Source organism: Trichomonas vaginalis, chromosome III (genome assembly GCF_026262505.1).
Source record: "Trichomonas vaginalis G3 chromosome III, whole genome shotgun sequence".
In the NCBI taxonomy this organism is placed as follows: Eukaryota; Parabasalia; order Trichomonadida; family Trichomonadidae; genus Trichomonas; species Trichomonas vaginalis.
The window spans coordinates 2,068,071-2,090,440 of NC_067205.1; the positions used below are offsets into that span (position 1 = coordinate 2,068,071).

General features: G+C 34.5%; 13 protein-coding genes and 2 pseudogenes across 15 annotated transcripts, besides 4 other annotated features; 4 read left to right on the forward strand and 11 right to left on the reverse strand.

Moving 5' to 3' along the window:
• Positions 1 to 17,180: part of a mobile genetic element that runs on past the window's edge.
• Positions 1 to 17,184: part of a mobile genetic element that runs on past the window's edge.
• Positions 2,590 to 3,304: a mobile genetic element.
• TVAGG3_0624560 (uncharacterized protein) lies at positions 4,019 to 4,510 on the forward strand (the record flags this gene model as incomplete). The annotated part of the gene is made up of 1 exon (XM_001301466.1): positions 4,019 to 4,510. One exon carries the CDS (start codon positions 4,019 to 4,021, stop codon positions 4,508 to 4,510), a length of 492 nt encoding a protein of 163 aa, XP_001301467.1.
• On the reverse strand, positions 4,566 to 5,021 carry TVAGG3_0624570 (uncharacterized protein; the record flags this gene model as incomplete). Its single annotated transcript, XM_051240491.1, has 1 exon — positions 4,566 to 5,021. The coding sequence occupies one exon, from the start codon at positions 5,019 to 5,021 to the stop codon at positions 4,566 to 4,568; it is 456 nt and encodes a 151-aa protein (XP_051087078.1).
• Positions 5,102 to 5,392, reverse strand: TVAGG3_0624580 (KilA, N-terminal/APSES-type HTH, DNA-binding family; the record flags this gene model as incomplete). Its single annotated transcript, XM_051240492.1, has 1 exon — positions 5,102 to 5,392. One exon carries the CDS (start codon positions 5,390 to 5,392, stop codon positions 5,102 to 5,104), a length of 291 nt encoding a protein of 96 aa, XP_051087079.1.
• TVAGG3_0624590 (uncharacterized protein) lies at positions 5,455 to 5,874 on the forward strand (the record flags this gene model as incomplete). Its single annotated transcript, XM_051240493.1, has 1 exon — positions 5,455 to 5,874. A coding segment is annotated over one exon (420 nt), but the record flags the coding sequence as incomplete, so codon positions are not given.
• On the reverse strand, positions 6,283 to 7,248 carry TVAGG3_0624600 (organellar and viral DNA polymerase type B; the record flags this gene model as incomplete). The annotated part of the gene is made up of 1 exon (XM_001301465.1): positions 6,283 to 7,248. One exon carries the CDS (start codon positions 7,246 to 7,248, stop codon positions 6,283 to 6,285), a length of 966 nt encoding a protein of 321 aa, XP_001301466.1.
• On the reverse strand, positions 7,670 to 8,755 carry TVAGG3_0624610 (integrase core domain containing protein family; the record flags this gene model as incomplete). The annotated part of the gene is made up of 1 exon (XM_051240494.1): positions 7,670 to 8,755. The coding sequence occupies one exon, from the start codon at positions 8,753 to 8,755 to the stop codon at positions 7,670 to 7,672; it is 1,086 nt and encodes a 361-aa protein (XP_051087081.1).
• Positions 8,796 to 10,331, reverse strand: TVAGG3_0624620 (keratin-associated protein family; the record flags this gene model as incomplete). Its single annotated transcript, XM_051240495.1, has 1 exon — positions 8,796 to 10,331. The coding sequence occupies one exon, from the start codon at positions 10,329 to 10,331 to the stop codon at positions 8,796 to 8,798; it is 1,536 nt and encodes a 511-aa protein (XP_051087082.1).
• TVAGG3_0624630 (uncharacterized protein) lies at positions 10,388 to 10,648 on the reverse strand (the record flags this gene model as incomplete). Its single annotated transcript, XM_051240496.1, has 1 exon — positions 10,388 to 10,648. The coding sequence occupies one exon, from the start codon at positions 10,646 to 10,648 to the stop codon at positions 10,388 to 10,390; it is 261 nt and encodes an 86-aa protein (XP_051087083.1).
• On the forward strand, positions 11,686 to 12,462 carry TVAGG3_0624640 (uncharacterized protein; the record flags this gene model as incomplete). Its single annotated transcript, XM_051240497.1, has 1 exon — positions 11,686 to 12,462. The coding sequence occupies one exon, from the start codon at positions 11,686 to 11,688 to the stop codon at positions 12,460 to 12,462; it is 777 nt and encodes a 258-aa protein (XP_051087084.1).
• On the reverse strand, positions 13,791 to 14,639 carry TVAGG3_0624650 (annotated as a pseudogene). The gene has a single exon. A coding segment is annotated over exon 1 (849 nt).
• TVAGG3_0624660 (uncharacterized protein) lies at positions 14,803 to 14,997 on the reverse strand (the record flags this gene model as incomplete). Its single annotated transcript, XM_051240498.1, has 1 exon — positions 14,803 to 14,997. One exon carries the CDS (start codon positions 14,995 to 14,997, stop codon positions 14,803 to 14,805), a length of 195 nt encoding a protein of 64 aa, XP_051087085.1.
• Positions 15,823 to 16,332, forward strand: TVAGG3_0624670 (protein of unknown function, DUF4107 family; the record flags this gene model as incomplete). The annotated part of the gene is made up of 1 exon (XM_051240499.1): positions 15,823 to 16,332. The coding sequence occupies one exon, from the start codon at positions 15,823 to 15,825 to the stop codon at positions 16,330 to 16,332; it is 510 nt and encodes a 169-aa protein (XP_051087086.1).
• TVAGG3_0624680 (uncharacterized protein) lies at positions 16,502 to 16,936 on the reverse strand (the record flags this gene model as incomplete). Its single annotated transcript, XM_051240500.1, has 1 exon — positions 16,502 to 16,936. The coding sequence occupies one exon, from the start codon at positions 16,934 to 16,936 to the stop codon at positions 16,502 to 16,504; it is 435 nt and encodes a 144-aa protein (XP_051087087.1).
• Positions 17,185 to 17,364: 180 nt separating the features above from the next.
• TVAGG3_0624690 (protein of unknown function, DUF4106 family) lies at positions 17,365 to 18,288 on the reverse strand (the record flags this gene model as incomplete). The annotated part of the gene is made up of 1 exon (XM_051240501.1): positions 17,365 to 18,288. One exon carries the CDS (start codon positions 18,286 to 18,288, stop codon positions 17,365 to 17,367), a length of 924 nt encoding a protein of 307 aa, XP_051087088.1.
• Positions 18,289 to 19,136: 848 nt separating this feature from the next.
• On the reverse strand, positions 19,137 to 20,307 carry TVAGG3_0624700 (annotated as a pseudogene). Its single transcript has one exon. A coding segment is annotated over exon 1 (1,171 nt).
• Positions 20,308 to 22,173: 1,866 nt separating this feature from the next.
• Positions 22,174 to 22,370: part of a mobile genetic element that runs on past the window's edge.

The following is a 22,370-nucleotide window of genomic DNA, read 5'->3' on the forward strand; positions in this document are numbered from 1 at the left end:
CAGAATGTTAACACCAAGTGGACAGAAGTTAAAGTGTCTGCAAATGCTTTTCGTTAGCTTGAAAATAGTTTTATCCGAACCATCCAAACCTTCGAACTTCACTATATGGTTGTAGTTTCTGATGGCATATCTTATAGCATCTTTGTCATTTACTATGGTTATTTTTGACTCAATAGGAGAAAGAATAGTTTTGCCATAAATACTGTTCAGAATGAGCTTTATATTTTCTTGCAAAGGATTTCCTTCTTTCTTATACTTTAACCTTAACTCAAACAACTTCTTTACTTCATCTCTTATTCTAATATCTCTGTTTCCATCGTAATAGTATCCTTGCAACACTTCACATTTGACACCTTGATATTTTATGAGGTCTTGTAATGTTATATGGTCAACATACATTAAACAGCAAGTGTTTGAACTTCTGGGAACGTTAAGTTCTGGATTTAGGTCAGGGTCACAAACTATTAAAGGAAAGTGTCTATGTATTCCAATCTCTGTTATCTTAATGAGAACAAAGAAGCCAGACATAAACTTTTCACCAATGGGTTCCTTTTGGTCGTCATCGAATAAATGTCTCATGAGATACTCTGTGCTTAACATTTCTTTCTTCAATACTTTCGGTATACCTTCTAAAGTATAAAGTCTTGCTATAGCTGATGGATATAATGAAACAGCGTCGAAGTCAGCAATGAGTTTCTTTTCGCTCCTTTGTTTAATGTTATCTGACAACATACATCTTCCACCTTGAATGCATCTCGAAATAAATTCTCTTGGTTTATTTGAGAGGTCATATAAATTTCCATTCGGGAAGTACACTCTGTTCTCAAACAATTTGTTAGCAATAGAACAAATACTAACGTAGTCATAAACGTTTAAATCAAATTCTTTCAATATGTCATTGCGGAACTTAACAAAACCTTCTCTTAAAATTCTTACGTCCTGTTTGCAATAAAATGAGCTATATTTTTCTAAATCGAAATGGTTTTCATCTATTCTGCAACCTTTGATGGAATCTATGTTTTTCATGAATGTTTCAATATCTTTTACAAACTTACATGCTTCAGAAATGACACCAGTTCTGTTGTCATTTGCTAACAAAACACTGCTGTAGTAGTTATATGGAAATACTTCTTTCGGTCCTGTTTGTAAGTTAAACATAGCAGGAAATAGTTTAAGCTTCTTATTTATAACACTGTAAGAGTCTTTTATAATAATTGCCCTTCCTTTATATAAGCCAGTTATTTGCATTGTTCGTGAACCTTTAATGATGGGAGTTCCTTTCACTTCTGTCATGTGTCTTAAGATGAAGTTTATATCATAACTGAGGTTATGGAAATATATTAAACTCTTGTCAGGAAGTCGTTCCAAAAATTCTGTTGCACAGTTCTGACCCCAAATGCTTTCACTCACTGAACCATCTTCACTGTCATAACAGATGTTAAAAGCTTTATGAAAGCCATCGGTACTGCACTCAAAGTCAGCAAAGAAAACGTGCTCAGGAATGAACTTGCACTTAGCTTTATTTACTTCTTTTGACTCGGCTTTCTTCTTCAGTTGTACACAATACTTTGGAGCATATGTCAAATCTTTAAATGGTGCAAGGTTCTGTTTATATAAGTCAGTCGTATATGTGAAAAGTTCTCCATAAGAAATAGGTTCAAAATATTTACACTCCCACAATGTTTTCATAACATCCCATAACGGTGTTGTTCTATCATAACGAACTACATATTTGTTCTCTCTCTTTGTATAAATCTTCATCTGTTTCTCAATGTTCATTCCACCACAAGCTTTGAGAATTTCTTTATAGTTTCGAATGAAGTATGTTGTCATTGGTAATCTTTCATTTAGCATGTAGTGGTCTTCAACAAGAAGTAAGTCAATAGTTCGAACAGTTTCACATTCTTTTGGTATGTATCTCTTTATTTCATTATGTCTTGAGTCATTGAAATAACCAATGACAACATTAAATGCTATACCTGTTGCGTCAGAAATTTCTTGTACTTTACTTTGAGGAAAGTCTCTAACACGAATGACTTCTCTCATGTGGTCAATAGTTTCTTCATTTACTCCAGCCTGAATGCAAGCATAAACGAAGCAGTTATCTTCTGTCATAAGTGTTGCAGTTCTTTTGTTCAGTTCATTGAAGATTTGGTAGCGTTCAAGATTTATAGGTAATGTGCAAAGATACTTCCAGAACTGACCGCTTCTCTTTTTATAAAACTTCTTTTCACCATTATCTTTCCAAAAGCTTTCTATAAGTGCTGGGTTTCCTGTTTGCTTAAGAGCTTCCAAAATGGCTTTCTGGTCATTTGTCAGTGTGCTTTCATCTCTATATGGTCTCTTTTTTGGTTTGCCTTTCTTTACATCTGACATCGTTAAGCCTTCATATTCTGTTAAATCATACATCTTTATTTCGGTAAGATTCTTTATGTTTGTCAAGAAGAAGTCATAGTGCATTTCAACAATACCTGCAGCATTTGCTTCTATCTCTGATATAAAGTTCTCCTTCAAGCGCTGATGTAGTAATGTTCCAATATTATTGAGGTTTAACGTAGAACATTCATACTTTCCACCAAGTTTATAACAGAGTAGGTGATAAAAGTGCATACTCTTAAATTAACCTTAAATGTTGATTTTTCGATATTTTCGGTATTAACCTTATTGTAAATTTTTCCGGTGATAAATTTATCACACTGAGGTTATTTTTCCGGTGAGATTTTTAACCTTGATTTAATGAAATTAATATATATAAATTTTATTATTTTTAATTTCGAATGAGTATAATAAAATATTTTTGAACCTAATGTCCTTATTCCATCTTTGAAGGCAATATTAAATTTGGCACAAAGAAGTTTAAAGGAAGAGTAAGCAAGATTAGATAATTTGGACTTTTTTTAAAATTAATGAATAAACAGTATATTTTTGAAGTGTAAGCTTATTTACCTGAAGCTATATTACTTAATATAACATTCAAAGTATTATTGCTATTTATTGGAGAACAAATTTATGTAATTTTCACATGAAAATTGATAAATTTGTATTTCCTTATGATAATCAATTTTTGTATTTGTAGAGAGTCTCCCTGTATGATATCAAGACTTGGCTATTAGTCTTTATCCATTTTTGAAAATTGTATTGTAAATTGTAAGAATTTCTGAATACTACTACTATAAAATATAATTGCTTATCAATGTATATTCTCCCTGCATGATATCAAGACTTGGCTATAAGTCTCTATTCATTATGAGTATGACCCCATTTTTTTACAAAAAGTGCCGAATTGCAACTTTGTCCCAATCTCGTTTATAACATACCATCCATCTCTGTTGTGAGTTTATTTTAATTTTCTCAAAGAGTCTCATGAAAACCTTACCGAAATGTTTGTGTAAGTAGTCTCTGTTTGGTTCATCTAAAGCTTCGATGTTAAAGTCAATGAGTCTATTGCCTGTCTTAACATTCCTCTTCCTATTCTCTTCATCTTTCTTTAACCATCTCTCACCTTCTTTTGGTTTGTCGTCAATGGAACGAAGGACATCGTTAGCTTTGCGAACTTGTTCTATAGCGCTCTTAAACATCTCTCTTCTCTGTTGTTTCAGTGTGTCGTCTCTTCTTCTTGTTTCACCAACGTTTGCATTTGTTATGTCAAACATTTCTCTTCTTACTTCATGAGGTACTGAACGTCTATGATATAAGTCAATAGCAACGTCATTTAAAGGAAATGCTCTTGCATGGACTTCGTCCTCGCCGCGTTGCGGCTTTATGAACTCATGAATTCTATCATAAGTTATTTCACCATTGTAGTCTTTAATGAAGTCAGCGAGTGCTTTTTTGTTTGTTGCGTAATGCTTTGCAACATCTATATTAGCTTCTGTAAGAAGTTGTTTTATTTCCGAGTGTTCTAACTTAGACAACTTCCGATACATCTTTAGTAGGAAATAAAAAAAATATTTTTTGAAAAAATTAGATTAGATTTTTTTTAAGTTATTTTTCAAAATAATTTAATATTTTTATTTTAATGAAACACATGCAAGATTACAAGTTCTTTTCATACAATGCTCTCGCTACTGCCATCAAGAATGAGTTCAGTAACGCGATAAACGTGAACGTTATATTCAATAAAAAGTCTGTGAAAGGATTATATACATCGTTTGTTAAACCATATGCTATCGTTATTGACAGAAAACGTTACACACCACATGAAATAGCAGTATTACTTAAACAGAAAGGAATATATGTAAATATTAAAGATTCTCATTATACGATTATGAAGAACTCTAACGTTGAATTTTTCAGCATTGTTTTAGATTTAACGCAGCAGAAAGAATTCAAGAAAGGAGAAAATGTCGTTAAATATTATCCTTCATCTCTGAAGATGATAACGAATAAAGATACACTCCATAAAATCCTACCAGTAATTGAGGAAGCAACGATTGAATTTGATGAAGAAGGTATGGAAAGCCGCAACGCGGAGCCCATAGTTGAGGAAAGTGATTCTGAGGATTTATAAGAAAATATATTTTTGTATAAAATTTCAAAGCATTGAACAAAAAAATTATTTTTGTTCATTCTTCCTCTTTGAAGTTATCGAAATATTCTGTTATTTTTTCCTTCAGTAATGTTAAGTCTTCTTTGAATGTAAGTATTGTACAACCTTTGATGTCATAGTGTGTTTGAGGATGAGTATTTTTGACAATTTCCTTTATTTGTTCATTCGGTGTCATTGAAATCGGTAAGTTTTCACGATAGAACCAGTTTCTGTCAGATTTGTAAATCTTAGCTAAGTCATAAAAGCTCTTGTTGTTTCTTCTGACTAAATGCAACATAACCATATCTTTATCTTCTTCATTTTCCATCTCTTCAGTATATATCATATACTTATAACTCTTTTCCTTTCCTTTTGGTACTGAACGCGGTATTCTTTTCTGTATGCTTTTGTCTTTGGATTCAATGACTTCATCTTTTGCATGAAGTTTCTTTTCCATCTCTCCACGTTCTGCTTTATATAGTTCATCTAACATCATGAAAATATAACAAGCATAACGAGGTGAAGCCCACATTGCTACAGCATTTACTAAAAGTCTATGAACATAATAACCTTTCAAACCAGGAGCCAAATTCTTGCGATTTTCGTACGGAATCTCTTCCCCGGTTTTCCGAGGGAAGCAATCATATGAGGAAATTCTTCTAAAAGTTCTTTTGTCTGTTGGTTTTCAAACCAATGATATGCTTGCTTTGTAGAACGAAGAGCATTCATTATACTTTGCATTTGGTACATGTCATCTTTGACTGAACGAATGAGACGTAACTGTTTGTTATATTGTATGTACTCGTATTCTTCATTTATAGCTTCATGAACGATAGCAATTGTTGTGTTCTCTGATGTTGACATTACTGTCTTTACATACAAAATAAAAAAATAAATAAAAATAAAATTAGCGTTATTTTTTCTGAGATAAACTCTATTTCTTCACAACATTAAATTTTATCCTGTATGAAATGACTTTAAAAAGATTATTGATTGACTTCGAATACTATCTCATTGACGCACTGACAGACCCTCAAAACTGTGTTGAAAGTTCTTTAAGCTTTAAGATTGAAGGTACGACGCATTTTGTCTTCACTTACGTATTGAAAGAATATGACCGTTATCATAACGAAGTGAATCAAACACTAATAAAATTTGTAGATAAAAAATTGGTTAACAATGAATATTTTAAACGTGAAGACCCAAACACTGCTGGAGATGATGAAGAATACAGACAAGTTATTGAAAAAAATAACGCAAGATTAGATGCAATAGAAAAGAAGTTTAATGAATGTCTTACAAACACGTATGAATATCTTATGCGGTGGGAAGCCAGATGGAGATAAATTTACGTCAAATATGCAATTTATAAAATCTTATGTCGACGGGCTACGTAGCACAGTGGTCTAAGGTGGTGTTATGGAGGGGTCAGAGTCTGTGGTTCGAACCGCGACAGCGCCGTATTTTCTTATTTTCTTTGTTTGTCTTGTTTGTCGTGAATAAACAGTGTCATAAAAGTGCTCTATCTTCCACAGGAATAAATAAAAAATTTACTTTATTTCTTCTTTATTTCTTTGTTCCCGTGGAAGAAGGGTTTTTGCCGTTTTTTCTCAGCCGAAATCAATGATTTTTCATTTTTGGAATCCTTAGCGAATGAGGAAACTTTTCTCTCGTGGAAGCTTTGAACAAAAATAATGTTTAGGTGAAGAGGTGAGATTTCACCTCTTTTTTCACCTAATTTTTCACATGTTTTTTCACAGGCGTTTTACATGAATTGTACGATGTATATTTGAAATCCTAAACAATTTCGTAGCTTCTATTTCTTCGCTGAGGATATCAAAAGTTTTAACAATGCCGAAGGTTTCTTTATACTTCTTCTTGACGTCAGACAGAAGGAAATCTTCTGCTGTTGGATAGTTTTTGTCCAGAAATTCTAACATGTCCATTTTATCTTCTGCTGGCTTTTCTACTTCTTTCTTTAAGTCTGCATAGTCGTTTCGCATTCTTTCTATCTCTTTGACTGAATAGTTATATTTCCTAATTGCTGCTTTACATTTTGAACATTGCGGATTCATTTTTGCGTTATACATTGAAATAAAACCAGCTAGAACAACTAAGGCGTCAATGGTTTTCTTTAACTCAAAAGCTGCTGGTTTTATCTGTTCGTTCCATACTTTGCCTCTTCTATCTTTATCTCTTATTTCCCAAACACATTTTGCAACTAATGAAACAAAGTTGTCGTATGTCTTAAACTCCACCGATTTGTAAAGGTCAGAGATGTTCTTATATACCATGTCGCAATCTTTGTCCATAACTTTATGGTTGCAATGATATCCTAGAAACTCATAATTTACTTTACGTATGAATTTCTTAATTTCTACTGAGTCAGTTGCTTTGACTTCAATTTCGTCGAATTCAGGAATAGTGAGTTTTTGTTGTTGGATTTCAGGCAATTTGGGTAAATGGTCGATGAGGTCCTCCATTTCATAAAGATACTGTTCATTTGTTTCATCTTTCGCACTATAGTCTAAATTACTTGTTAAAAGTTCTTGCTTTATTCTTTGTATTTCTGTTTCGAAAGTATATGAAGAAGGAATAAAGCTTTTCATCTCTACCAACATTGACGTAGGATTCATGACTAGCGAGTTTGGTGCTGTAGTTGTGGACAGAGTCCCGCCGTTCGTGGCTTGAATTGTTGTTGTGCCGATTGTTGAAATCATATCTTTTATACAAAATAAAAAAATAAATAAAAATAAAACTAACTTTATTTTTCTATCTTAAGGAAATTCATGAAAATTCATGAGGGTGAAAAAACAGGTGAGAAAACGGGTGAGATCTCACCTCTTCACCTAAATTATATTTTTGCTGAATTCAGCAACAAAATGAACGAGGTCAGGATGTATGTAAATACCTTTGAATTCATTTATAACACCCTTAGTAAGCTCATAAAATGCTTGTTTTGAGGTCGAGCCACTTTTGGCTCGACCGTATTCTTTCATCCAAAACTCAGGAATTCCTGCATGAATTTTGTATAAAAAGCAACAGTCTGAATTCCGGCGGTTGCTATATTCTTCACAAAATGCCTTATAATACTCTTCACCTAAACATTATTTTTGTCTGATTTACATCTAATGAAAAAGTTTAGAAGAATTTTCTTATTCTTTCTGGCTTATTTTTGTCTTTCCAGTACTCCCGCTCTAATGGTCCCAGATGTGTTGGCTTTGACTCTCTCAAGTTCTTAGATGGTATAACATCTTCAACACCTCCTTCATATCTTACTTTATAAGTGTCATCGTTTATGTTATAGCCAAGTATTTCAATAACCACTCCTCGCTTTGCTTCGTCAATGGTTTCAGCAAGTTTGCCATTACTACTTTCAACTAATTTATGACGAGGGTAAAACGCAATAGAGTCGTCAGCAGCTTTTATAAGATATCCATTACCTTGCGTAGAGTCTACGATATAATAATTTCGACTTAACCTTAAACGTTTCTTTGTCAACGGCTTGTCGTCAAGAACTACACGAACTTTTGTACCAGGAATGAGGGTAAATTGTGTTGAATTTCTGATATTTTGTGTTTGGCTTCGTTTCTTTTGTATATACTTTTCTTCTTGTTGTTGTGTCATTGAATTTGGTGTATGTCCTGTTGTAGAATGTGTTGAGGAATTATATACTTCGAGAAAATGTTTCATTGTTTCTTCGGTAAAGTCTCGCTCTTGGTTTAAATCTCTGAGCGTTCTTATGAAGCGGTTTATGATGCCGAGTATGTTATGGTTATGGTCTTCAGTAGTGTAGTGAGTTATGTTATGCTTAATGAGAAAATCTGTGATTTCATTGCTGAGGTATGCACTGTCTTGGTCTGATGTTAAAGTACTTGGGCTATGTTCTGCTACAAACTTTTGTAAAACTCTTAACACTTCACGAGTTCCTTTATTTTTCATTATATACGCAAAAGCTTTACGAGTGTTAACATTAATGAAGATGAGGAATGGTTTATGTCCTCCTTTTCTGCTTTGAATGAGAGTGTCAAATTGGTATGCGTCAGGAGCGTTGGAGTAAATTGGTAAAAAGTAGTCGTAAGGGTTTATTTTTGTTTGATGTACAACATTTTTGTCAAAGAACCTTTTCACTTCAGCTCTGTTAGTAAATCCCCAACTCTTTGCAGCTTCATTGAACTTCTTAAATGGCCTCCATGGATGTTGTTCGAATACTTCTTTCAAGCTCATTTATGTAAAGTTAAAGATTTTATTCTAGGCTCAAGCGCGTTCATTGAACGCGGTACCATGCGAATATAGTCACAAATGGTGGCATATAATCTTCACCCGAGCCTGTTGGATTTGTTGTGAAAGTATGGACATGATTTCCTCCCGGTTCAGTTGGTCGAAAAATCTTTTTTGCTGCATTGTTATAAGATGGAGATAAAACGTCATGGCCAGCTTCATACTCTGAGTTGTATAATGGGTGGTCTCTTAATGAGTGACTATGGTCGCCAGAAAAGTTTGTCGTTCCTGTATGAGTGTGCGCAGGTATGTTTGCTTCAGTAATTTTCTTCGAACCTCCTGTTTGCTTTGAAGAGTTAGCACAGTATAAGAATTTATCTACAATCTGTTCCCACGTACCAAAACCTAAAACTGTTTCTGGATTTGTTGAGTTCATTGATGTATATAAAGAACCAACAGGATATAATGTTTGAAGTATTTCAGTCTTTAATGTTTGAAGCTCTGTTTTGTCTGCTTTCTTATCATATAAATCTTGAGCAGTGAATTTAACATTATTTTCATCATCCATGACATAAACATTTTTACAGCTAATTTCTTTCTTCGTTGTTATGTTTTCATTCGATGTTAAACCTTGTGGAAAGTTAGGAGGTTTATAATATAATGCATCCCCACCAGTTCCGCCAACCGTTCCTTCAATACTTTCTATAGCAACAGTTGAGAAGGAGTTATGTGTATGTTCTTTATCTGCTTTTTTATCTAACATTGCTGGTAGTTCATGTGTTTCAAAGTTTCTGACATGACCTTCAATGTTCATACATTTACTATTTAAGGAGTTTAGTGTATCTTTTACGCTTGTACTTGGATTCTCTAAAGGTGCACTTGAACCAAGGGTATAGTTCAATATTATGTCGTCTGCTCTAACAGTAGTGAAGGATTTATGTGTATGGTTCTTGTCTGCTTTACTATTTAATGTAGCTTGAAGTTCATTTATATCGGAGATATTGTGTTTATGAGATTTCAAAACTTTGTTCGTTGCGTCAAGTTCATCTTTGTCAGCTTTACTTTTAATAGCATCTTCAAAAGTTATTTTTGCCTTAACTCTCAATGTAAATCTTGGTTCAACTAATACACCGTTAACAAAGAAGTATGAAGCATAAATTTCATTGTTATAACCAAATGCTTCTGGTGCTTTACCTGTGTCATACTGTACAGTACAGTGTATGTCATAACCTTTAGCACGAATGAATTTATATCTTCTTTCATTAACATCTTTTGTTTTCACTTCTTCATCCTGTGTTAAATATCCATGATAGTCCGTTATAATCTGTTCGTCTGAACTTATATAATGAACATGGTTTTTATCTGCTTTATTATCTAATTTCTCATTAACATCATTCACCTCTAATTCAACTCTTCCGCCAGAACTCTTATTATCATTAATCTTTTTCATTAATTCAGTAATTACGTCATAAAGACTATATTCTGTTTTCGGTTCTGTAAATAATGAGTCAAAATTTCTTTTCATCATTACATCACTTACATTAATGATATCAGCTATACCTTTTTCATTTATTCTCTTCATTAATTCTGCAATAATGACGAATATATAATCTGTTAATTTATTCTCTTCATCGAGGGTTATAGAATGTTTTGAATCATTAACTCCTCTTCTTCGTGGGCTTCGCCCTCACCGCTACGCGGCTTTATGTCTCTAACCATCATCAACGCAGCCATAACCGGAGGGTTTGTTGCTATCTGTTCGAAAATCTGGCCGTTATGTATGGTATATCTAAATAATTTCTTTGTGTTTGTTAAAACATTTGAAACAAGTCTTTTAAAACCATCTACAAAATTTCCTGTTTCACCTAATGTTCTTGCAGCATTTACAAGCTCACCCATTCCCGCTTTTGACCCCAAAAACGTCCATATTGCATTTATTTCACTCTGTATTGTTGTCCATTCAGCGAAACTAACACCCGCATTCGCTAAGCTGAATATGAAATTCAGTGGATCGAACTTAATTCCACCTTCTTTTTCAATTTCAATGAACTCACTAACATGAGATTTTAAGTATTCTTTCGTTAAAATTGTTTTCCCCGATGTTATGTCATTAACGAAACTATCACCGTCAAAAGTTAACGAATTCAATTTCGTCGTTGATGCTTTTATTTCATACACCGCTTTATCAATAGTTTTTGGCTCACCTTCTTTAGAAGCATATGAAACATTAATGAATGAATTATATGTATTCGTGAATGAATTAAAATCAATGATTTTCATTAATGACGCCTTTAATGATTCATTTACTGTCGAATCCCTTAAAGTAATTAATGAACTGTCATTTATGAAAGGTACACTGCAACCCGTCGAGTTTGGATCAAATGCTGTAGTTGGTGCAGGAATATTAATGATATAAGTCATTAAATCATTAAGTGACGTAAATAATGTTGTCGTTTTTGATTTAATTTCTTTAGCATCTGTTATATACGGTAATTTTATTTCTGTAGTTTCTGAATTAAAGATATTCGCTAAAATGTTTTGTAAACTGTTTTGAACAGCTGTATAAACCGTTGAATCCGGAACTCTTACGATTTCACCGTCCTTAATAAAAGGCATTGCACATGGTGTAGTGCTTGGGTCAAATCTTTTTGGGTTATGATTCAACATATATTCTAATGCTTCATAAACAGACCTATATACGGTTGTATTATCTTTTTCAATAATTTCACCGTCCTTTATAAACGGCATAGTACATGGAGTTAAAATAGGGTCAAACTTTTCATAGTCCTTCCATGTTATGTATTTCTCAGTATTTCCATCAGTGATAACAATATATTTGTCAGTAAGTGTGAGAGAGTATTGACCAAAATATAAACGTTTAGCTCTGTCAGCTTCATACGCATATGCAGCTATACTCATATTTTAATAAGAATAAAATGTTGTTCTATTTGCAAAGTACAGACCCAAACGAATACGGGACAGTAAAGCTACAAACAAACTTAGGTCTACAGAATGAGGCGCTTGCATTCAGAATGGTTGACTTCAATACTATCGCTTCATTCGTTATAACAGATGAAACAGATTTCATGGAGATTGAAATAGATGGAAAGAAGCACGAAATAAGATTTCACAATAATGTAGAATATAAGATGGAAACATTAGCTGGAGTGTTAAATGCTCTCATAAATACTACAATAAACAAGGATAACGAAGAAAACTTAATGAATGTTAAACTTATTGCAGGAGTTTTGAAGTTCAGTTATGCGAAGGAGTTTAAGATAACACGAATGAGTCATAGAGTACAACTTCTTTTGGGTGCATACCATATGACATTTCCTTTGAAAAGTGTTGACAAAACGATTGAGATGAAATCTGTTCCATACGTATGTTATGGTAATTGTTTATACATTGAGTCTAAAATAGCTAATGTCACAGGCATTTCAGGAGTTAATAGTAAAGGTTCAGTAGAATATAAATCCTTCTGTTATGCAGTCAATTCAATGTTCATTCCAAACGTTCCTGTCATAGCAACTCATTTAGGTAAATGGGTTCGCATTAGTCCTCATAATTTGAAAGACATGCAATTCAGACTTGTTGACTTTCAAGGTGAGCCTGTAGAACTGAAGGCACCAGTGCGAATGACTGTTGAAGTTGACTTTTTAGAAAATATTAAATGCAACAGCTTACAAGAGAACTCAGAGCTAAAAATATAAAGTATGAATGTTATGTATTAGGTCATGAACTTTGGTTGTTGCTGTTTGATGAAACAAATGAATTAGTTATGTCAGTCAAGAGAACAGAAAAAGGCGTCAAAGGCGCCGAGCGCAAAGCGCTATATTGTGTTAGTGAAAACTGCACCAAGTCAATAAGATTAGGTTTGCATTATGAAGATGAGTTCGATACTGTTGAAGAAGTTTTGGATAGATATTACAAATTGCTAACTTGAAATTTTTTTGACTGACGGCGCAAAGCGCCAAGATGGGCTCAAAGAGCCCTCCTGACTGCTTTAATTTACTAAAACATATTTCAAACAAAGTTTATATTCTGTTGAAAGTTTTGTATATTCATTCGAATATTTATACTTAAACTCAACTCCTGTAGTTCCTGGTGTTTCAATGATGCGGATGTTACCTATTTTCATGAATAGTGGAGTTTGACCACAGCATTCGATTTCAGGGTCGAGATAGTCAATGACACATTGTTTCCCTGTTATTCGTGAGATAACATTTTCAAGGTCCTCCTTTGTTAGAATTATTTGGTTCTTGCTTATAAGATTTGTCAAAAGCTTCTTATCGTCTTTGAGTAAAATTGTTTGGTATAACTGAAGAAGGTAATGGTCTACGTTATCTGAAGGATTTGTTTGAACATTTGTGTAAGGATTGTCGTTGGCTTCTCTTGAAAGAATTTGGTCCAGTGGTGGATACTCTAACTTAACATCTGATGTAGCGTTAGCGTTTGAAGCTGAGTTTAAATTCACGACTTAAGTTCTGGTTCTTTCTTTCAAACACTCTGAACTATAGTTCTTTATGACAATATTGTTTGTCGTTCGTGAGTCAACATTTGATGTTGGTTCAATTGGAACATTAACGGCACCAGCTAAGATGGATTTGCTTCTCATTTCATATAGAATAAAAACCTTTTATATGTATGAAATGAACAATATACTCGACAAGGGTTTGAATGTAAAGCTAACGAATGAAAATATTGTTGAATTCACTGAGACAGGTGCTGTGTATAAAGATGTAGAACTACTGAACAAAAGAGCTAAGGGAAGAAGCAGGAACATGAACAAAGGGTGGAAGCCTATAAAAATTTATGTCAATGATGGCTCAGGAGGTTCAAACATAAAGTATGCAGAAAGTTATAGAGTTTATGCTCTCAAAGGTGAAAAGCCTTCATTTAAGAACAGCTATTCTAACGCATATCCTCAAAAGCTAACGGATGGGGAAGTGGATGATATGAATGACAGCAAAAATATTAACAGAAATGGCGACAGAGATGCATGGAATTTGTTTACCATCAGTCAATTGAAGGTTAAACTTTAAAACAATGTTGGTCGTTCCCATGGAATATTTTTGACTTTAATGGTATTAGTCATGATATGAATCTCAAGGTATGAACGAGGAGAGATGAGAGACTTATATGCTTCCCAAATTTCTTCAAAAGGTAATGTTATACCTGACTGTTTCCAAATGAGTTCAATATCATAACGTGAGAAACCTTGAAAGATAACGAAGTCAGTTATGAGACGTTTTATGTTTAAAGCTAAAAACCTCCATGTTTGCATAAGTATTGCTACAGTTAAATGGTAATGTCTGACTTTAGTTATGATGTTAGCTAATGGTGAGTCAGGCTTTGAACTAAACCTTTCCAGCGAAGTCGTCACAAACTAATAAAGTGTTTGAAGGATATTTTTGAAGGGGTATTTTGAAAGTTTTGACAGAATGTAGTTTGTAAGTCGTTTCATATCGTAAACTCCTGAGTACTGACGTAAGTGGTGTTTGTCAATAATTCTTTCCATCTCCTCAGAAGTCTTTTGCATTCCTGACTGTATAAATTCAACGATGGCATAATATTTCCTCTTACGTCGAATGTAACGTTGAAGAAATTCAATGAGTTCACTGTCTGGAACTTTAACGACAGAGGCTTGAACTTTTGACATAAATGTTTTCGCTGTTGAGTCCATAGAGTCTGAAGTTGCTGATATAATGATTTGGTCATATGAGTCGTTTCCTAAACGCTCTGTTATGAGTATATGACGAATGAGGTTGAATGTCTTACCTGAACCCATCTTTCCACAATAGAAATAAACACCATTTGAACAGAACTCATAGTCCTTACTGAAAGGAAGAATGAGAGAAGAGTTAAGTTTGTCTGTAGTTTCATTCATGTCTTCATCTACGTCATGTATTAAATGCTTCATTTTATCTCCATTAAAAATGCAAGTCAGAAATATTCAGAACATAGCACCGAGTCTAACTGACAAGAGTATAAAGATATACTATGAACACGTTATGATGAAACCTAACCAAAATTCAAGAAAGTCAGTATACTTATGAATATCCAAGACACTGGGTAGAGTATGTAGGAGGTGAGAAAGCTATTGAAATCAGACAGGTTCGAAGTATTCCAGCAGGAAGAACAATATTATTGAAGAACTTTAATGTTTTGAGGTATAATGATGAAACAAAGAAGCAAGATAGTTTTCCTGTTGCTGTGTATGTGAACTTAGATACAGGAGATGACATGAAAGTTTTTAATACAAAGCTTCAAACGGTAGTGAGAGAACAACTGACTGCGGAAGGACATCCATTACCTTCAGAAGTTACCATAGCATATAATTTTGAAACAAACTCAATAGATTTTAAAGTCGTCTCTGCAAAGAAGTCAGGTTTTACATTTAATGAAGCAGATGTATATTCGAATGAAAACTTCAAAGCTATTGCATGGTTAGATAATGACGATTGCTTTAAGAAAATATTTAAATTCAGTGACTCAACGATGTCAATAGATGACCTTCGTGGAATGTTACCATCGACGTTTACAGTTGAAGGTTCAGCAGGATTGCTTACAAGATTGTCAATTGGTGGTATTGGTCTCGTGAGAACATTGTTATAAAATCCAGTATAAGTGAATTTGCTGAAGAATCTATATTATGTCTTTCAAACTATATGTATTCGCCGCCAAAGCATTATAGTATAACAAACTTTGTCAGTAAGTTTAATATAAGACTTGTCGAACCTTCTTCAATGAAAGATGTTGTGCTACCTAAAGATGGAAAGGATGGACTCATTATTGAGATGATTTTAATAGCATATTAAATGAGCTTGTTCTTGAAGGTCATTCATGATGAAATAACTGTTGTAGAAGATGTTAGCAATTGTTCAGACATTTTGAAGCGTATAGATGATATAAGAAAGAAGTTAGATAGACCGCAAAGCGGTGAGGGCGAAGCCCGTGAGAACGCTTATGTTTCATTGACTTTCTCCAGTAACGAGAACTTTTATGAGATAATATTGAAGAGAGATGATTTTAATATGGTGTAAATGGTAGCTTGGGCGGCTTTAGGTACAATGGGAACAAAAGCATTAGCATTTGGAGCAAAAGCACTTGGAGCTTATGACGCAGTAAATAAAATGAGTGGAGGAAGAGTTTCGAAGACATTAGATGCAAATAAAGGGAAGATTGGAGGCTGGGTTGCAAAGAAGTTAAGATTAAATAAAATAGGGCTCATAAATAAAGCATCCAATTTGGTTGCGACTGAGTCAGAAAATGCTTTAGGAAAGGACGATGAGTTTGCAAAACACGCAAACGACTTTAATGACCAGATGAAAGGTGAAACAATGCATTTAAATAGAGTCGATGGAACTAAAGAAAATGTTTCTTCTCCACAACTTCCACCAGCGGTTTATCCATACGGACCTTATGGAATGTATGGAAACCCTTATGAACGACCATTTGACCCATTGACTGGTGGAAGTAATTGGTATCATTATGGACGAAGAAGAAAGATAGTCAAGTTGGAGACAGACGTGAAGAAAGCAACTAAAAAGAAACCAAGGAAGAGAGTTATAAAGCAATGAATTCAACAGGGTGAAAAACCGGGTGAAAAAACAGGTGAGATCTCACCACTTCACCTAAATTTATTTTTGTGCTATGTTTTCATACGTGTGAGGGTGGTGATATCATTAATTTTTAAGTTTATTTTTTATTTTATTTTTATATAAATGACAGAACAAAAATATAACATTTCTACTCAGTAGGAATGAGACCCTTACTGACTATGTATTCGTTTAATGCTTGATGAAAACAATGGTACATATTATCGTATGGGTATACACAACGTCTGTTTCCATCGTCGTCGTATATGTAGAGCTCAAATCCAGTCCAACCTTCTTTTGTACAATATGTAGCTTTATTTAAGTATGCATTTATGTAGATAAGGCAATTTTCTTCATCGCTCCAGAAATAATTTTTGTTCTTTGTTGAAATAGTTTTCGTTCCTCTGCGACCATAAGGAATGTATGCAATGAACTTTGCGTCATAAGGGATTGTAATATATTCAGGGTTTCTTTCATCGTCAATGGGTCTGTCTTTGTTAAAATGCATGTTTCTCAGTTTTACTTGAGTTTTGAATAGTTCACGGAAACGTTCTGGGAAAGAGTCATAGTAAAGGTAGTCGGACATGTCTTTGGAATGAAATAAAAAATTAAAAAAAAATAAAAATAAGGTTATTTTTATTTAGTGAGGATGGTAGTGAGGACGGTAGTGAAGTCGTTTATGTGTCAGATGGTTTTGTAAATATTTAAGGTTAAGTTGGTGTTGTGGGTGTGTTGTAAAATATACGTTACCGGTTTCGTAAAGTGTCAAAACCGCTAAGTGGTGTACGGAGGCGCGCAGTGCCACAGTACACGACTTAGAGATACTAACTACGTTTCCATAAGAAACAGCAGTTGTATATTCGTAAGTTCCAGGAACTATTTCTGACCTTCTAATGGCATTGTCGCATTCGTTATACCATTCGGAAACATTTCCGTTCATGGCATCCAAAACTGTTGGCGTTATATTCTGAGCGGCGTACATTTCAGATGGGTAAAAATATAGAATAGTTGGATTTATATGTCATAATAGAACCCACTCGGACCAAGCTTTACTTTCTTCCTGACTGAGTTTTTAACTGAATCTTTAACTCTTCTTTTTCCTTCATTGCCACTACTTTCACTAGATGAAGTTACTTCTTCACTACTTTCACTTTGTTCTACTCTTCTCTTCTTCTTTGGTGTCGCTTTTGGTAACTTGCCCTCTGCTTCAAGTTGTAGCATCTTTGCCTCATGTTCACCTAGTATGTTGTAAATTTCCCATGTCCTTTTTGCCTTTGGGCTCTGGTCGCCCATCTCAGGTAACCTATATCCTAGAAAGATTTTGTCATAGTTTGTATTTGAGTCGTCGCTTATTGTTTGCATGACTCTTTCCTGAGTTTCCGGTTCAAGCTCTTCAAACAGAGCTTGTCCATATGGAATAAGCTCGTTTCCAAATATATGTTTTTGTAGCCATTCTGGTTTTCTTTCCATGTTACCAATAATATCTTTTGTGAATGGGAAAGCTTTTACCCAACGTTTCAGTCTTGCGTCATTTATTTCTGTAGTTGGTTTTATTTTGTCATGGAACATGTTTTTCAATACTAACATTTCATTTGGTACTGTCCATTTGAGTTTTCTTAAATATTCATCCCTTCTCAGTTCAGTGTCTGCAAAGTAAGTTTTTATGACATTTTGCAAACTTTCGTTTGCAAGGTCATGTACAATAGGTTCTCTTCCTTCTCTCTCCCTAACTTTCTTTCTAAACTCTTCACCAAATATACCATCTCTATGGTTCTGTGTAGTTCTTTGAGATAAATGTTCTAGAACGTCAGGTGTTATATTTCCATCAGCCATGTTCATTTCATACTGGTCCAAAATATCTGCATCTTTCATATCTTTCAATGGCATTAAAGCCGCGCTGAAAATACCAGCTATATCTGGTTCACCATTCACTTCCATTGCGTCTACAACTTCTTGGAATTGAGGTTGTAAGTTTATGAACCACCTATCCGGATTAGCTTTATGACCCATCTCATTGTAGTTCCATAGTCTGCAGAAACAAAAGTAGGTTTGTTTCCATATTGGTTAGGTTCTGAATGAACTTTAAACAATGTTTCATTTCTATATGTTTTGTTGAAATTTAACCTTTTATTTTCACCGAGTTCAGCCAAAGATTGAACGTTATATGGTCGTAAGTAAAAAGGATTATTGTATTTGCGTACATTTTCTTTCAGTACTTCCATTCTATGCTGAATATTTTCATCTGATGTTGGAGTCTTTTGTATGTCGGTAAACATTTTTCGATATTCTTCTACTATGTCAGCCGAATTTTTCTTAGACTCTTGGAAATATTCCATATTCTCCGCATACACTTGTTGAGGGTCAAGATTTTTCGGCTGTTCCAAATCTTCATCTAGTTCTGTGAAGTTAGTTTCCAAAGGAGGGACTTGTTCGTTTCCTTCAGGCTCTTCTAGCTGTTGTTGCTGAACTATTTCTTCCATGTCTGGTTGTATCTGAACTTCTTCCTGTTGAGTTTCTTGTACCTCATCTGCTGGCATTTCATATATTCCGAGACCGTTTTTAACAAGTTCCCTATCTAAGTCATCCGGACTCATAAACCTTTCTTCTTTCGTTCCGTCTCTATTTTTTACGCGTTTCATGAAGAGAGTTGAATTATCATTTAGCTCTGACATCAAATATCTCGGAGTAAATTCATCCATGTCATTTGGATGATATGCTATTAAATCATATCCCTTAGCGAGCTTGTATTTTCCAGGTTTGAAATTATATCCCATTTGGTGCTGAACCATAAAGCTAAATAGGTTCGGGTCAGTATTTCCTTCCTTGAACTTTCTAATAGCTTCTTTATATCTGTCACTAAAGTCAAGAGTATCTGGGTAACCATAATCTTCCTTAAGCATTTTTAAGAATTCTTGGTTTCCTTTTTCTCTACTTCTTTTATGTCCTTGCTCTGTTTGTGGTGGTTGCTGTGCAGGGTTTTGAACTGTTGGTTGCTGTGCAGGGTTTTGAACTGTTGGTTGTTGTGCAGGGTTTTGAACTGTTGGTTGCTGTGCTGGATTTTGAACTGTTGGTTGTTGTGCAGGGTTTTGAACTGTTGGTTGCTGTGCTGGATTTTGAACTGTTGGTTGTTGTGCAGGGTTTTGAACTGTTGGGTGTTGTGCAGGGTTTTGAACTGTTGGTTTTGGTTGTTGTTGTTGTGCGGGATTTTGAACTGTTGGTTTTGGTTGTTGTGGTGGTGCTGGATTTTGAACTGTTGGTTGTTGTGTTGGTTTTGGTGCATGCCTGTGTCTGTGTCCATGTGACGATGTAAATGTTTTAGGTAGTCCTGGTGCAGGTGCTTCTCTTGGAGGGTTTGGTGGTATATAAGTTCCACCAGCTGGCACATATGTTCCATCTGCAGCATAATGTCCTACCTGACTTTTCGTTCTTAAGAAAGCATTTACTAGGTCTGTTTTGGTCTGTTGTAACTCTTTTTCTTGACTTTCCACAACAGTTGCTCTAACGGCGTCATAGGCACTTTGAACTGCCTGTCTCGTTGCTGCATCTGTTATTTTCGTCATATTTTGTGCTACTTCTCTTAACTCGTTGTCGAAACCTTCAGACTTCAGTTTCTTTCCAGATGAGAAGTCGTTCACTAGTTTCACCTTACTATGAAGAGCTTCGAAGGCGTTCTTAAAGTCAGCATTCATTAAAGCTTCATTTGAACTGTCTTCATCCGCTTGTATTTTTGTCCTTATTGACCTATAAGTTGGGCTGCTTTGGCGTTGGCTTGGCGCATCTAACCAGTCATTATAGCTTTTATATATTCTGCGCTTTTCATTGCCTTTTGCATGGCTGCGTCGTTATTTTTACTTCTTGTGCTAAGTTTTCATACTGTACGGTTTGGTTTTGCAACTGTAAAAGTTTTTCTGCCTTTACATTTGCTTCAACTTCTTTTTTATACTCATCGCTATCCATATATGTCTTCAGGCTGGCTTTTTGTTTTATTTCTTCATCTTTCAGTACTTTATATTGAGTAGTATGGTTTTTCAAATTTATAACATCTTGTTCCATTTTTGCTACTTCTGCTGCTTTTTCTGACACTTTTTTCGCATATTCCTCTGTACTTAGTTCTTTCAGTTGTTCTTCTTTCTTCTTTTTCTCTACGTTTAACTCATTGAGTTTCTTTGTGTGTCTGTCATATTCTAGTTTCTTTTCGTTTTCACTTATTTGTTTCTGTATGTCTATGTTTGACTTTTTGACATCTGTTATTTGATTTTTGAGTGAACTCAAATTCATTTGACTTTGAGGGTTATAGGCTGTTCCGTCTGCAGCTCCACCATAGCCTGCCATTTTCGCTAAAAGTGCCGCTCTTAAACCTCCACTCTGTGCACCAATAACTCGGTTTAAAAGCATAGGGTTGCTTGACATTTGTTCAACATAGTGGGGTCATTCATCATTTGTTGTTGCAACTGTTGTTGTGGTGTCAGTTTTACTATTGGATGTTTCAATGCTCCCTTCCTCTTACGTATATTCTTACGTAGCTTACGTGGCATTTTAAGTGAAGTTAAAAAGCGGTTTTTGACAGATGTTTATATGACACTTTTTGTTCAGCACAAAAAACTACTCGGTCAACGTGTTGTCAGTTTTGTAAAATAACCGTCCTATCTTGTTTTAAAAGGGAGAAAAGGCTTCTCAAAGTATACTTCCTTGGAACGCCTGTAACTTTTCCTGTAGCGACGATAGACCCTTACTTGTCCGGACAAAGTTATACTATTTTGAGTGCTCTACAAAAAGTCAACGGCTGGTCGGCTGGGGTTCGGTCCTCCTCTTGGGTCTTGGGCAAAATTTCTTATGGGCTAGAGGGCTGGGGTTCGGTCCTCCTCTTGGGTCTTGGGCAAAATTTCTTCAGGGCTAGAGGGCTGGGGTTCGGTCCTCCTCTTGGGTCTTGGGCAAAATTTCTTCAGGGCTAGAGGGCACGAAGTGCCTGGAAGCCCTCCGAATATAAACTTCATTTATACTAAACATCTTCGGGACTAGAGGGCGCAACGCGCCTGGAAGCCCTCCGAATAAAAACTTCATTTATACTAAACATCTTCGGGGCTAGAGGGCGCAACGCGCCTGGAAGCCCTCCGAATATAAACTTCATTTATACTAAACATCTTCAGGGCTAGAGGGCACGAAGTGCCTGGAAGCCCCAACTGCCTTGCCTTTAATCCGGTAAAATGATGATATAAAATTAGATTATTTTACAAGTAGCTAAAAGAATAAAACTATAATATAAAATAAATGAAGTTTAATGAAACAATAAAGGTTAAATAAATAATAAAGATTTTTATTTTATATCAGTATTGAGAAGAAGTAACAGCTGACACTTGGTAGACAACTTCTTTATGTCTAGAAAATTCTATCTTGCCTTTTATTTTTTCTCGCTGTGAAACGTATTCGGTCTTTTTTTTAAAAATTAATTTTTTGTTAGAGATAAGAGCTAAAACTCGGTAAACAACTTCTTTATGTCTAGAAAATTCTATCTTGCCTTTTATTTTTTTTCTCGCTGTGAAACGTATTCGGTCTTTTTTTTAAAAATTAATTTTTTGTTAGAGATAAGAGCTAAAACTCGGTAAACAACTTCTTTATGTCTAGAAAATTCTATCTTGCCTTTTATTTTTTTCTCGCTGTGAAACGTATTCGGTCTTTTTTTTAAAAATTAATTTTTTGTTAGAGATAAGAGCTAAAACTCGGTAAACAACTTCTTTATGTCTAGAAAATTCTATCTTGCCTTTTATTTTTTTCTCGCTGTGAAACGTATTCGGTCTTTTTTTTAAAAATTAATTTTTTGTTAGAGATAAGAGCTAAAACTCGGTAAACAACTTCTTTATGTCTAGAAAATTCTATCTTGCCTTTTATTTTTTTCTCGCTGTGAAACGTATTCGGTCTTTTTTTTAAAAATTAATTTTTTGTTAGAGATAAGAGCTAAAACTCGGTAAACAACTTCTTTATGTCTAGAAAATTCTATCTTGCCTTTTATTTTTTTCTCGCTG